This window comes from Leishmania martiniquensis, chromosome 21, assembly GCF_017916325.1.
Source record: "Leishmania martiniquensis isolate LSCM1 chromosome 21, whole genome shotgun sequence".
NCBI lineage: Eukaryota > Euglenozoa > Kinetoplastea > Trypanosomatida > Trypanosomatidae > Leishmania > Leishmania martiniquensis.
Genome location: NC_090156.1, coordinates 303,787 through 318,490, shown reverse-complemented (window position 1 = coordinate 318,490; position 14,704 = coordinate 303,787). Strand labels below are relative to the sequence as shown.

Sequence of the window (14,704 nt, the reverse complement as noted above, 5' to 3'; positions counted from 1 at the left end):
ACGGCGAAGCACCGTTGAGCTGAAGGTCCCGCAGAGTGCACAGACGCACAAACGCGCGTCATGATGGCCGCATCCGCCCTTCCCTTCACTTGCCATGCCACAGCAGCAACGCCCTCACCCAAGCCTTTGCGGGTTTAAGCGGCAAGCGCCCACCGCCATTGCCGTCCCACTCTTTCGGTCGCCGAGTGCCTCGCCCATGCAGAGGGTATGCGCGAAGGATCTCTGCAGTGCGGATAAAAAACACACATACACAGCTCCTCCTCCTCCTCACCCCCCCTCTCAACTACCCGCTCACTACTATGCTAGGCGCCTCCCCCTCCCCCTCCTCCTCCTCCTCTGCCTACTCAAGGAAAAACGCCACTCGCCGAGGCGGCTAGCTTCCCAAGATAATGAGGGAGCTGCATGTGCACGCCGTTGCAGTCATGAGTGAGCCGCGCAACATGTGCGCTGAAACTTTTCGCCCTCATCAGCCCGCTGTCCCGCTCGTCCGCGCGCCTGCGCATGTGGCTGTGTAGAATCGCCCACGGAGAGGCGAGCAGGCCTGCCCTGCCCGGCACCGTTGGCGGCTCGCCAGCATTACAGCTTACTTGCCGGCTTCTCGTAGTATTCCTTTCGGAGAACGCAGATATCGCGCAGCTCGCGGTACGCCTCAGCGAAGTCCATACCGTAGCCGATCACAAACTCATGCGGGATCGTGATGACGGGGTAGTCCACGAGCACGTCTACCTTGCGCCCAGACGGCTTGTCCAGCAGCACCACCGTCTTGAGCGATGCTGGCTTTTTGGCTAGCAGAAACCGCATCAGGTACTGCAGCGTGATGGCGCTGTCGACGATGTCCTCGACAATCAGTATGTGGCGATCCTCGACGGAGTCGCGCACGTCGAGGAGCATGCGCACCTGTCCAGACGTCTCGACGCCTGTGCCGTATGAGCTGGCGCAGAGGAACTCCATCTTCACGGGCACACCCTCGTCGGCGAGAAAACGCGCGAGATCGGCCGTGAAGATGAAGCTGCCCTTGAGCACGCACAGGAGGTAGAGCGGGCTCTCGGTGGTCAAGTTGAACCTCTTGTAGTCCTTCGCAATCTTCTTGGCGCACTGAGCCGTGGCTGCCCACACCTGCTCCTGCGTAACGAGGGTGCGAGCCGACATTGGGTAGTTGCGCGGTCCTGCGGGGCCGCCGGGGCTGGGGAGTGGGTTGGTCGGGCCGCCCATGGGACCGGACGGGAGGACGGAAAGGAGAGAGGGGCGGGCGCTGATGAATACGAAGTGCTTCCCCGCACGTCCGAGTTGTGAAGGTCGTGAGAGAGGGCGAGGGAGAGGGGAGGAGGTGGAGAAGAGACTCAGGGCCGTTGAATCGTTGCGACGTCGTTTGGTTGGCAAGTGTATCTGCGCCATCAAAGGTCAGGTGCCCTGTGCAACGGTGACAGCTACAGCGACAATGATGAGTGCAGTGACATCGCACGGGTCCACACGCACCAATAACTCTTACGCTCAGCGGAGTCGATTCGAATGGGGAGGTGGGGCGAGCAGGAACATGCCCAGTGTGTGTGTGTGTGTGCACGAAGCGGCGCCTTCAACTTTTCCTCAGAGAGCAAGCAGAGACTGGGAAGGGAGAGGAGCTGCACAGGACGGCAGTGCAGCGCCGAACAGACACACACACACACGAGCGCGCGCATTATGCAAAACGCAGGCGGCCCTGCCAAGCAGGAAGTGAGGGGCATCCCCTGCAGTGCGGCTCTTTCTTGCAGACCAGCGCCTCCCTCTTTCTCCTTCCATCTTCTTTCGTCCTCGTACCCACAGAATGCGGGGAAGCGGGGTGAGGTGGCGCTGACCTCGGCGGATACGACTGACCCCTCCATCCCCCGCCAGTCTGCGCCTTCGTCCCCTCTCTTGCGATGGCCCCTCTTCTGGCCTTCACCCTCTCGGCTATTGCTGTTTCCTCCCATGCCAAAGCTGCCAACAGCGCAAGCGCACCCGAACGCACAGGCGCACACACTTCTGCAGGAGAAGCGCCGAGGTGGGGAGGGGGGGTCGAGAGAAAGAGAGAGGAGCAGTACGGGGCCCTGCGGCAGAACGGATGAAAGAAGAGGACGAGAAGGTCGGGACGTGGGGGGTGCGCAACGCATTGCCTTATTCACATCCGCTGCCAGGACAGCGACGCACTTCTCGCTCGTTCGCATGCATGCATTAAGGCCCGCCCTCCATGTCTCGCTGCTGCTCCCGCTGCGTCGCCACAGCCTTCTGCAGCTCTGCCTGGTTCTGAAGGAGGGCACGCTGCTGCTCCTGCCGGTCTTGTGCCTCGCGGCGCTCGCGCACCTCCCGCTCCCACGCCGTTTCGGTGAAACGCGCGTTGCGCTTGCGGCTGCCAAAAAAGTTGTCGTTGTAGCTTCCGGCACCGGTAATGGAGGGGTTCATCTCCGCCCACTCCCTCGCCCCTAACGGCTCCCGCTCCAGCTCCCGCCGCTTCACATAGTGGCGACGCACCCATACCCAGAAAATGAGCGTCCACAGAGTGCAGATGGTGAAGATGATGCGCTTGTCGCGTGTCATCATGTCCTGTTGCTCGCGCATCTTCGAAAGGGCCTCGCGGTTGATCTGCAGCGATGCCTGCTGCATGCGGCCGTGCACCTGCGACAGCTGCATCGTCTTGTCGTGATAGTCAAAGATCATTTTCCGAAAGTGTTTGTCCGCCTCGTAGTGAAAGTTCTCGTAGACGGCGCGCAGCTGACGAATCTGCTCGTCACGGGTCCGCAGCGTCGCGACAAGCTCGTCGTCTGTCATGGTGCGGTAGGTGTCAATCGTCGGCCGCTCAAGGGCCGCATCGGCGGCGACGCTGCCATGGCGGCTGCCGCTGCTGCCTTTGGTGCCGTAAAATCCAGTCGGGGAGCACGTCTCTTCCGAGGAGGGCGAGGATGACATCGACGCGGTGGTGAACATCCCTCCGCAATAGTCCTGCTGCCCCTGCGTTCCCGCGCCCTCCTGCTGATGCTCGCGCTTCAGCCGCTCCTCCTCATACTTCAGCCTCTCATAGGCGCCGCCGTCGTCGCCGGTGAAAGCGGCAGACGAGAAGTCGCCAGCGGAGACGGCGAGACGGCGAAGCGAGACTCTGAGCATCATGTGGCAGCCCTTCTCTTCGGTCGCCCCGGCAGCGGTGCACCCGGTGTGCTTTGGTGGCTCTATACGGAGGCACCACTCAAGAAAAAAAGGAATTAGTTGCGTGCACGTTCGGTAGGGCCTCTTCGGCTCGCACGCCTGGAGGGGTATCGGCCGCGAGACTACCCCTCACAACAGAGGGCCGTGCAAGCGGGTGCCAAGGCGTGTGGAATGGGTGTGGGCGTGTGATACGCTGCACATCCTTTTGTCACCGTGAGAGAGAAGCACAGAAGGGAACAGAAGTGGTCGCGACAGCAGCTCGTTCCGCCCCCTCCCCCTTCCCTTTTCACCACTTTCCCCCCCTCCCTCCCTCCGAGGAGTCGCAAGGGGACGGGGCTCTCTCCCCGCGAGGTACACGTATGCGCGCAGGGAGGGTGCATGCTCGGTGCCTCGTACGTAAGGCACGAGAAGCCGAGAGGCGGCGGATACGACAGAGAGAGGGAAGGAGGACGCCTCAGCCTCCATCGGTGCAGGCGCTGCCTCCCTGCCTACCCATTGCTCTCCACCTCGCCCGCCTTTCTTTCACACGTCTCTTGGCTTGGGGAAACGTCAGGGGAGGAAATGGGGGCCAGCGCTGGCCTCGGCACCAACGGCCACTCCACGCCTCTCGAAGAAGCGCCAAAGGTAGCTGCTTAGGGTTAACGAAAACGACAGCAAAGAGAACCTGCCGAGTCCCACAGTCACGCACTCCCTTCCCTCATACACGCCCTGAGGGCGCCTGTCGCCTCGCTCACCTGGGCCCACAGGCACGCAGTCGGCGGCCGCTGTCGAAATATCGGCCGCCTCCACTTCCAGACGCCCCCCTCCCTCTCTATCGCTCGAGCTTTGTAACATGCCAAGGCGAGGAGCACTGGAGCGAGAGGCGGGCAGAGAGACGCACAGAGAGAGGTGCTGCAGCAATGCATTACGTGGGAACTGCGAAAAAGAGAATGCTGAAAATATGAGGGAGCACAGAAGAGAGAGCGACGAGGACTCGGCTGCAGGCACGCACCCATAGCCCACTCGGGACGCTGAAGAATGTCGAACACTCTTGACTGTCCCGCCATGCGACAGTGGTATCAGGCAGAAGTGCGAGGGAGAGACACGCGGGTGGCAGCCGAAGGGGCATGGGAGGGCGAGAGAGACAAAAAGTGGGGGGGGGGGGTAAGGGCCCCGAGGCACGCAACTCCGTCCCCTCACCGCCGAGGCTTGCACTCGTTTCCCCCCCCGCCCGCGCCAAACACTCACGTTTCGCTCTCTCTCCCCTCTGCGAGCCCTCACCGCCACACCCACACCCGCCCAGCACCCCCTTCGTCGCCCATACCCGTGCTTAGTAGTCATGCCCCTTGGAAAGAATCTCCTTCGCGGTGGGTCCAAGGTAAATAGTGTGCTCAAACTGCGCCGTGTAACTGCCCTTGACGTCCACCAGCGGGGGGTACTTGTTCACAGCCCCCTCATCAACCAGGCGGTTCAGGTTCATGAGGTGGCGGTCGAAGCCGTCGCGGTCAAGCCACTTGCGGCAGAAAGCTAGCGTGCTGTACGACTTGTGGATGTGTCTCAGCAGCTGCTGCGCCTTCTCCGAGCGCAGCTGCATCACCTCCGCGCCGGGGCGCATCATGTAGTGGGAGCAATCCAGGTCCTCGTTCACGAAGCCGCGTCCAGTGGATCCGAAGGTCTCAATGGCGAACACCTCCCCTTCCTCCATCTTCGTCTGCTCACCGCCTTTGACGATGGGCACGCTCTTGCCGCTATGGATGATGTAAGGGGCGATATTGTGGCCGGACAAGTTGCGGATGCTCTTCACCTGATGCACTTTGCCGTTGATCTCCACCTCGTGCGACTCCATCACCTCCTCGATGGCGACACCAATGTCGCCGAGACGGACGTCGATGCCCGCCTGATTGATGCCCTCGTACGTCGCCTCTTTCACCGCCTGCAGCAGCGGGTCGAACATCGGATTGAAGGCAACCGTCCAGGCGCAGTCGATGATGCGGCCGTTGATGTGGGTGCCGAAGTCGACCTTCATGACATCATCGTACGCCAAGAGGATCTTCTCGTCACCGGTGTTGGGCGTGTAGTGCGCCGCGACGTGGTTCAGCGAACATCCCGTCGGGAACGCCTGCCCACGCATGATTCCGTCCTTTCCAATCAACTCATTCAGCTTCTTCTCGATTCGATCCGTCATGAGCATCAACGACAAACCTGGCTTGATCCAGCTCTGTGCCCAGGTGCGGACCTGACGGTGCACCTCAGCCGCCTCGCGCATCTCCTGCACCTGATGTTCGTTGGCCCGGGCCAACGCCCGCTTCTCCTCGCTGCTGTGTCGAAAGTTGTTCATCTCACCGGGGTGATCGACGATCTCGCCGGCCGGAAACTGACCGGAAGCAAACTGCTTCGATACAGGCACTGTCGGCTCCGGCCACGTTTGCCGCGGGAACCCAGCCGCCGTCTCCGGATAGGGGTTCTCCGGGTGATCAGCCGAGCTTGGCACAGCTGGCTCGTCCGCTGCGAGGCTCCTATTAGTGGGTGCACTGCTATTCCCGTTGATGTGCTTGCGTTGGTTGCTGTTGCTGTGGTTTTTGGCTGCGTCCGCCATGGACGCATTCACGGCAGCCGCTAGCATCGCGTCGAAGTCGTCGCCGTCATCGTTACCGCCCTTACCCTTCTTGCCGCTGCCCTGCTGCTTGGGCTGCTGTTTCGCTTTCACGGAATTCTTTGGTGGCATGGCGGCGATGGCAACGACCCTTCCCTTCGCCCTTTACCAGCTGCGTTTTTTTTGCGGCACCCGCTGCGCCTTCCCTGCTCTTCACCACTACCGCTGCGTTTGTTTTTATCTGCGTCTCTGTCTCTGTGTGTGTGTGTAGAAGAGCGAGAGACAGACAGGCGGGAGGGGAGGGACCTCACTGCGTGCAGCCGCCCTTTCCCTACTCGCACACGCGTTCAAATGCAGCGTGTCTGCGTGCGCCTGTCTCTGATATCGGTGCTCCCTTGACAACGCGAAGGATGCTAAAGCGAGCGAACGTGATTGGCTGTGAGTGCCTGTGCATACACGGCAGCGCAACAAGGGAGGGGAGGAAGCACAACGCACAACTGGAGACGTTCCATGCAAGATGCTGTCGCACTGGTCGATGGCGTATGCGCTGTATTTTTTTTTCTTCTCTCGGCAGGCGGGGGAAAGAGGAGGATGAGGGACGAGGCGGAGGGGCAGTGTAGCCGCCGGTCGATGTTGGCGAGTTCGTGACGAGGAGAGCGGCGAGTGCGACGTGCGCGGTTGAAAAAAATGGGGGCATGGAGAGAAGTCAAAGCAGGGAAAGCGGCAGAGAGAGGAGTACGCGCGGAAATAATACGATGCGGGACGGCATGCGAGAGCGTGAAAAAGCGAGGAGCCGCACGAACGTCGTCCCGGAAAGGGTGTGGCAGCATGCGCATCTGCGTGCCCGCAGCTGCCTTTTCTCTGAAGCACGTGGAGCCACACAGCCGCGTCTAGGGCGCGCCCCCACCCTCCTTTGCTCTTCTCGTCTCCCCTCCTGGAGAGCAGCCCTGTGCGTGCATCGCGCCCCAATGCGCTCCGCCCATCCGCCACTCAGAATGCTTTTTGCCTTTGCATGAGCGTGTGCGTGTGTGCGCGCGCGCCTTCGAGGGACGCAGACACAGGTGCAACTGCCCGAGCGTATCAGGGCCAGTGTGTGCAGAGCGGCACAATAAGGGAGGCCCCGTAGCACAGCGTCATCACGTCATCCTCCGAACCCGCACGGACAGCACGCGTATGCGTCAGTCGCCCGCGCGAGTGTGTATTTTGGCGCTCAGGACGCGGATGAGGAGTGACGGCACATGAATGCGCGTCTGCATACGAGTTGGCGCCGATGACACGCGACTTGAGGACTTCGAGACGAAGAGGAAGCGGCCGTAACGCCCAAGCACAGAAACGCCGGCAAGGCGGAAATAAAGAAGCGCGAGATCAAGTCAACGAGGCCATAATCTCATGCGTAAGAGGGGAAGGAGGGGAGGGAGGTGAGGGGGGCATCAGTAGCAGCAGCGGAAGCCATAGCGACTGTGGTCGTAACAATACGTCGTGCACTTTCTGCTTTGGGGCGTCTCTTCTCCCTCCCGTGCCACCCTCCCCTCGCTTCTTTCACGTTCGCTTGGTCATTGTTGAAGGCGATACACACACACACACACACGAGCAACAGTCGCACATGCACACATAGAGAGAGGCCTCTACTACCCCTGCGTCATGCGACTGCATGTGCGTGCGGATGAGTCGGTGGATGGCCCTCCGTGGGCGCAGGTTTTTCCATACGGAGCATCACGGGGCAACATGCGCACGAAGCAAACGCCTGCTCGAGAACATGGGGGAGGGGAGGGGAGGGTGCGAGGAGGAGAGCACAGATTCGGATGAGGCATGCACAGGCTGCTCGCTCTCGCCACCTCTCGAGAGAGAGGGAGAGGGGCGGCGGTGGTACGCGTGGGCTGCAGCCGTCACTGCGAAAAGCCCGAATACGGCAGAAAAAGAGGGAAAGGGAGCGCGGCCACAGTCGACCATCAGCAACGTGAAAGGCCGGCAAAAAAAAAGCCGAGAGAGTATGGGAATGGCGCTCGTGTCTGCGTGTTTGCCCATGCCGATGAAGAGACGCAAAGCACGAGAAGGGGGGGCAGAGAGGTGGACGATCGCACCATCAGCACTGGGGGCAGCGTCCATGTACATATGTGTGGGCGTGCTGCGGCGCGTCACAGCGACACGAACGAGTCGAAAACTGCCGGAGAGCTCAACGACGAGCAGCAACAGAAAGCAGGTGGAGCAACCAAGACGAGCTACAAAAGAGAAAATTAAGTGATAAAGGCGCGAATATGGCACCGGTAACGAAAGCTTGCACGTGTACGGCTGACTTTGCCAGCGCCAGCGTCCCGGCACCTGCGTACGTGCGTGCGGCTGTGTAAGGGGGCCCCCTCTCGCCGTGCGGGATGTGAGGGGGCGGGGAGCGTGCCAGCGGATCTGCGGGTGTAGTAGTAGAGAGACGCCACACGAAAGAGAGGGGGCCGCGTCCCCGCGGCAAAGGCATCTGTCACAGCAGGAGGAATGCATAGGGGACGAAAGAAGAAGCGAAGAGTCTCCGGCACGGAGGGGGGGCGTGGCGAGGGCGTTTCGGATCTTGAGCCCGTGCGCTCGGGCCCTCTTAGACGCATAGGTGCATGCATACGCTACAACCCCGCCATCCCCGCCACGGGCCGATGGCTGCTACACGGCTCACTTAGCGCGCTTCTCGTAGGTGGGCTCGCCCGTCACGAGCGACGTACCGTGCACCTCGATGTACTCGACCTTCGGCAGCTGATAAAAGTGCTTTGGCTCGACACTCGCCACGTACACCTTCTGCAGGACACTGAGCTGCCCGGCAATCATCGCCACCATTACCACCACGGTGTCTTTCGCTGGCAGCGCATGCGCCCCATTCCCGCGGCGCGGCAGCGAAGCCGCGCTGGCCGTCGCATCCTCGCTGTCCACCAGCGGTGGGAGCCGCAGCATCCAGACCAGCCACGAGGAGGTCGCCACAAACCTGCACAGGCACGGTTGCAGCTCGTCATGGAGGTGCCCAATCGCTTCGATCTTCTCCTTCGGCGCGGAAGCGCGGGACGCCCTGTCCGGCAGCACCTCGTCGACAAACTTATCCTTGCTAATCATGGTGGCCTTGCACCCGTAAGCGAGATTCCGCTCTATCATGTTGAGCTCACACACGTCCTCCATCTCCCCCCGAGCACGGCGGCGCGCCACGTGCTCGGGGTTGATCTTCACCCAGTACACACGCAGTGGGTCCCCAGCCTTGAAGGTGCAGTGGGGGGTGTCGGCGGCGCTCTTGAGCGGCTCGCCGGTCTTCGAGTCGATGCAGTTCGCCTGATAGGCCACCACGTTCTCGTTCTTGGAGCGCTCGATGTACATACAGGTGTCGTGATGGTCCCCCTTGAAGCGGTCACGCGGTACGAGGCGGCAGCGGATGGTGCAGTTCAGCTGCCGCACATACGCGCGCGGATCCCGCGGCCCACCCGCACCCGCGTCGGTGTTGTTCACGCTCTGACCTGCCGGGGTGCTGGGTGGCCCCTCGGTGCGCTGGCTACACGGCTCCCACACAAACTTGTGGAACAGCACAGCTGCACAGGATTCCATGAGGTACGAGTGTGTGCGCGCGTGCACGTGTCTGTGGCAGAGATGGATAGAGGGGTGGGGGGTGGAGGGTTGAGCGAGTAGGCTTGCCTACGTGTGTATATGGCGGCTCCGCCTGATGCTGTCTCTACCGCTGGCGATTCTCTGCCGCACCAGATGCGCGTGTCCTTGCGTTTGGTTCCACCAATCTTACGCTTCCATTCTATTTCGCGCCTTTGTTCGTTTCAACGCCGACTGCGCTTCCCGCTGAAACAGGGGTGCTCACGCACACCAACACAGTGCAGACGCACTCCCTCCCAACTCGACAGACGTACGAGAGGGGCAAAAAAGGGGGAGTGCGTGGCACGCGAACGCCAGCACGCGCGGAGACAAAGGGGACCGAAGCGGAGCGGCCGCTTGTGATATCCGCGTGGCGGTGCGGTGTGTGCGTGTGCGTGTGTGCGTTTCTCCGTATGCTCGCGTGGGTGTATGCAAGTGAGTGAATGGGTGAGTGAGTGAGTGAGTCAGACATAGGCAGGGAGACACGAACAGGCAGCGAAGGCGGGCCCAAGCCACCCCGATTTAGAACGGGAGGAGGAGAAGGGCTGGCAGCAAGGTGCCGGCGCCCGAGCGTCGCTCTGCCTTGACGGCGCAAAGCCACCGCCCCAAGAGGCTGCTGAAACTCGCACCCAGCGCCTACCTCAGTAAAAGAGGGAGGGAGGGGAAGGGGGAAGGCGCGGTGAGTGAGGAGGAGCGCTTGCGATGATTAGCGCGTGTGTGTAGAGGAGCGACTGTTCTGTATCTGGGCGTGTCGCCATGAACTCATCTCGACAGTTAAGAGGGTGTATAAGTTCAGTGAACAGACGAGATGCTGTAGATGGGACGTAAAAGGGGAGAACGCTCGTGTGATGGAATTTGGTGGCGACGCAGCCGCGTTGCCGAGAGGGCGCGGCGGTATCTCTTCTTAGAGGCGTACCGCATGCACACCCACGAGCGCACCAGCGAAAATGCTGCAACAAAATTAGTTTCGAAGGAAAGGGACGCCTTAGCCTGTCAAGGCGGTGAAAGCAGCAGGCCGGCATCGCTACCCATTCTCCGATGGGTATCGCAATGAACGGCGGCCCGTGAAGTTGGCTCGTGCGCGTCGGTGCTGGGGAGGTGTGCGAATGCAATCACAGCGCCCTGCAGCAGAAAGAGGTGGGGAGCACACCCACACTGAAGCCCACGTCGCCGCATCAGTATTGTCAGGCCCCCCATGATCGGCAGCGTGCGCCGGAAAGGGGGAGGAGGAGGCTATCCAATCCTACAAAGGCCCGAAGCAGAGAGAAAGAGGGGGAGGGATGAGGCCGAAGGCGCGAGGGCGACAGGTGATGTGCATTCAATAGTGGGGGGGGGATGAGCAACCGTACTTACACGCCAGCAATATCACAAGAACGTGAGATCGCATCACTGCGAGAGAGAGAGGGAGGGAGGGGAGGGGAGGAGAGAGGGAGCGCGCGCGCGATGGTGACAAGATGAAATGGCAGCAGCCGATGGCATTGTGCTCAGGGATACACAGGCGCATAGAGTCGTGCGAAGAGGGCGACGAGTTAAAAGAGGCGGCCACTCCCACAGCCGAGAAGAGTCCTCCTCCTCCCCTCTCTACTCAGCCTTCTTCTCGTAGGTCGGCTCGCCGGTGTGCAGGGACACGCCAAACACTTCGACGTACTCCACCTTCGGCAAATTGTAGAACCGCTTCGGCTCAATGCTCTTGACGTACACCTTCTCCATCACACTGAGTTTGCCGCCGACGAAGGCGATCGCCGCTACTACCGTGTCCTCGTCCGCCAGAATGCCTGAGGTCGCCGTCGCCTCCGCCGGCTCTGTGTGGTTGCCGTACGTAACGTTCGTCGTATCCACCGTTGGGGGCTTCGCCTCCACAGTGTCAGCAGCACACTCGTGCTCTGGTGCGGTTGGGGTCTGCTCCGCACCCGCGGCGCCGCTGCTGCACCGGCTGGAGCCCGCCAACGTTGAGACCGGTGGCAGGCACATGATAAGACAGGGCCACGTGGGAAGCGCTACGAAGTGCGAGATGTACAGATTGAACGGGGCCCACCACGCCTTGAGTGCTGCACCGAGCGACTCGACCGTGAGCGCGTCAACCGACGCTGGCACCACAGTCTGGTCGCCAGCTGTCGAGACCGCGATTCGATGCTCGCCATCCGCTGAGTCCTGATGCTCGTCAGGCACCACCGCGTTACCGCCCACCCTCCACGCCTCCTGGAGAGCAGCGATCGCCTCTGGTGTATCCTTGCACCAGTACTGCAGGAGGTCCTCCGTGTTCACCGGCGTCGCTGAGAGGCCGTATGCCAACGTCCGCTCCAGCATGTTCAGATCGTTACAGTCGTACTCGATGCCCTTGCGGCGGCGATCTGCCACATAGGAGGGCTCAAGGTTTATAAAGTACGCGTGCACAGGGTCGTCGTGGCGCAGCACACAGTGCCGCCCGATGCCAGAGCCCACCTTCGATTTTGTGGCTGCGTCGACGAGGTTTGCTGTGTAGGCCACCACGTTGGCGTTTTTGGACCGCTCGATGTACATAAATGTGTCGTGGTGATCGTGGTTGAACCGATTGCGCTGTCGCAGGCGGCTGCGCATGAGCTGGGCGAATGCGTGCGGTGTCTCATAGTGGCTGCTGACGCCCGGCACAGAAAAGCTGCGCGAGACGGCGAAAAAGAGTTCGCTGTCCTCCTTCAGCGTCTTGTCGCTGGCGACGAGCGGAATGGCCATGTGGGAGAGCGGTGGCCACGTACGCGTATGTGCATGCACGTGTAAATCTCTCTTGGACAGTCGGTGAGTCCGTGTTTTCTGAGCGGCGTCGAGTGAGCAAAGGAGAAGGCGGGATGGAGGCTGTGGGTAACGAGCGAGCGTGGCGACGCGAATCTACATGTACTCCTGCACCCCTGGGCGGCACCGATGGGGGGCGCAGGAGCGTGTGTGTACGCGTGCCCGTGCGGGTGCACAGGGAGGTGATTCGGGGCAGCCAGAGGGAGGGGGAGGGGGGAGGAAGGGAGACACAGAGGGGGAGAAAGCGAGGCGATGGGTGGCAGCCGCGGCGTGTGGGGTGGAAGTGTGCACTTCCGTCGCTTCATTGGCGCAGACGATAGCCGGCGAAGAAAAAAAAAGCGTAGCAGAAACGAGCCGCCTCGAGAAGCAGCGAAGACCTCCCAAGAAGCCGGGGTGCTGGCGCGTTCGCCTGCTCGCGCATCGGCAGCCCTCTCACGACGCGTCCGTTTCCCTCCCGACCGCCATCACCACCGGTCGCGCCACCGAGGTTGCTGCAGAAGCTCCCACTGACGGCAAAGACTGAAGAGTTTCCGTCCTGGACAGAGGAGGGCGGGGGAACGGGAAGGGGGGAGACACACTTCAAAGCAAGGAGACCAATGGAAATGGGTCGGGAGGAGACGTCAACGAAAGAGCCCACCATCCTTCTTACTGAAGCTGACATAAGCGCGCACACGCGCCTCGATGGCATCGCATGACTCCGACTGTACGTTCGAGGTGGATATGCGTGCCCGTACCCGCCCTGCTATCTGTATGTTTGGTGTGACTCAATTACGCTTTTGATGAGCGAGCACGTCAACGCTTGTCAGAGACTGTGTCTGCGTGCATGTGTGTAAGTGTGTGTGCGTGTGCGCCTTCCCAAGGGACGGGGGGGAGTAGATGAGGGGATGAGGGGCCGCGCACACCAGAAAAGGGCGGAACAGGAGGGCACACAATCAAACGAATGCGAAATACAACGAAGGCGCAATGCACAACGGACGCACACACAAGCACATCGGGCCCATGCAGTCCCTGCCATTGTGCGCACGCGCCGCACGCTCGCATTCACAGTGAGCGATTCGATCAGTGGCGTCTCCGTGATCGCGCGGATCACTTGTTGTATGGGAGACGCGGGCGCTTGCCGTAGCCCTCCGTCTTTACATAGCGAGCGCCAAACGAGAACTCCTTCGGCCGCCGCCCATACGCGTGCCCGTTCTGCTGCTTCTCACGCATGAGCTTCTCCTGCGCGTAGTGGTGCCGCCAATCATGCGGACGGTGCTCAAATGGCTTCGTGTGATTGTCTGACACATTTTGAATCAGCCAGTCGTTGAACTCGGAGCCGGCTTGGTTAATCGCACGGCGCAGGTGGCCTACCTTCGAGAGGCACGCGTCTAGCAGAAGGCTCTCGCGTTCGCAGGTGCTACCGCCCTTCGCCATGCACACTCGAAGCTGCGTCGTCTCCGACTCGCAGAGGCGGAGCTGGTCGTCGCCGCTCAGTCCCAGGAGCCGTGCCTGCGTGAATACGGGCGATCCGCCGAGCGAGGGGGACGAGTCTATCTGACCCCGCTCGGAGCGGCGCACGCCAAGGTTGTCGAAGGCGGTGCCGCGCCCAAAGTTCACCAAGTTCGTCGGGTTCAAGAAGTCATAGGAGCGGACGGGCTTCAATCCGTACTGGTTGACGCCGCTGTCCTGAGCGCGACTCTTTCGCACGACGGGCGTGTGTTTCCACGCGTGAAAAATGTCGGACGACCGCATCCCTCTTTCTCTTCGTCCGAGGCGAGAAAGCGCGAGCAGGAGAGGGAGGGATGGGGTCGCTGATCGGTGCCGGCTGAGCGAGGAGGCAGGGGAGAGGAACGAAGGCGACCACGCTTTCGAAACGTTCGAGGTGCCGCCGACTGCCTCGCTGATGGTGGAAGCGTTGCGCCGCTATACTCGTGCGTCAACAGCTGCTGCGGTATCGCGCACGCACCTGCTTTTTTGCATACTCTCTGCGCGCGGGCAACGGCGAGCCGATGGCTGGGGCTGCCGTGGGGAGGCGGCAGAGCAAAGCAAGAAAGAGGAGAAGCACCGCCGAGGGCCAGCAGTCCCACAGCAAACTTCGGGGTGGGGGTGGGGGCCACACTTGCGCATGCACGCACCTCGAGACGCGAATCGGAGCGAGAAAGAGGTGGGAGAAGCGGAGAAGCGGAGAAGTGGGTGGAAGAGAGCGAGTAAGGAGGCCAAGACGCCGAAGTAAGCGACACAGACTCCGTGAAGGGATTCCTGAAATCGGTGCTGGAAGGTGAAGAGGCTGTTGCACGCTCTGCATCTTTACAGAGGCATACGCACACACGCAGCATCCTTCGCTGATGACGACGACCCACGGCACAAGCTGCAGCACAGCGCGCCAAGGCATCAGCGCAAGGACAGAGGGAGACGAAGCACTACTCTTGCAAGATACTCGTCGCTGTGCGTCGCCAGGCTCATCTTGGGGCAGGTGGCATCAACTTAACTGCGCATGTGCTTCGCAGTCCCTCGGCGGGGTCTTTAGCTACTGGAGATGACGGCACGGTTGTACACATCCACACACCATTAGTGTGCGCAGTGCGCCCGCGCGAGAGAGGGGTTGCGTGAGAGTCGGTGGCCACATCAAGACGA

The 14,704-nt window shown here is 61.3% G+C and overlaps 4 protein-coding genes across 4 annotated transcripts; all 4 read right to left on the bottom strand.

Moving 5' to 3' along the window:
* Positions 1-576: 576 nt before the first annotated feature.
* On the bottom strand, positions 577-1,212 carry LSCM1_04677 (uncharacterized protein; the record flags this gene model as incomplete). The annotated part of the gene is made up of 1 exon (XM_067322174.1): positions 577-1,212. The coding sequence occupies one exon, from the start codon at positions 1,210-1,212 to the stop codon at positions 577-579; it is 636 nt and encodes a 211-aa protein (XP_067178971.1).
* A 975-nt stretch (positions 1,213-2,187) lies between these two features.
* On the bottom strand, positions 2,188-3,117 carry LSCM1_04676 (uncharacterized protein; the record flags this gene model as incomplete). The annotated part of the gene is made up of 1 exon (XM_067322173.1): positions 2,188-3,117. One exon carries the CDS (start codon positions 3,115-3,117, stop codon positions 2,188-2,190), a length of 930 nt encoding a protein of 309 aa, XP_067178970.1.
* Positions 3,118-4,462: 1,345 nt separating this feature from the next.
* LSCM1_04675 (uncharacterized protein) lies at positions 4,463-5,857 on the bottom strand (the record flags this gene model as incomplete). Its single annotated transcript, XM_067322172.1, has 1 exon — positions 4,463-5,857. The coding sequence occupies one exon, from the start codon at positions 5,855-5,857 to the stop codon at positions 4,463-4,465; it is 1,395 nt and encodes a 464-aa protein (XP_067178969.1).
* A 7,320-nt stretch (positions 5,858-13,177) lies between these two features.
* On the bottom strand, positions 13,178-13,822 carry LSCM1_04673 (uncharacterized protein; the record flags this gene model as incomplete). Its single annotated transcript, XM_067322171.1, has 1 exon — positions 13,178-13,822. One exon carries the CDS (start codon positions 13,820-13,822, stop codon positions 13,178-13,180), a length of 645 nt encoding a protein of 214 aa, XP_067178968.1.
* Between the last annotated feature and the right edge of the window lie 882 nt (positions 13,823-14,704).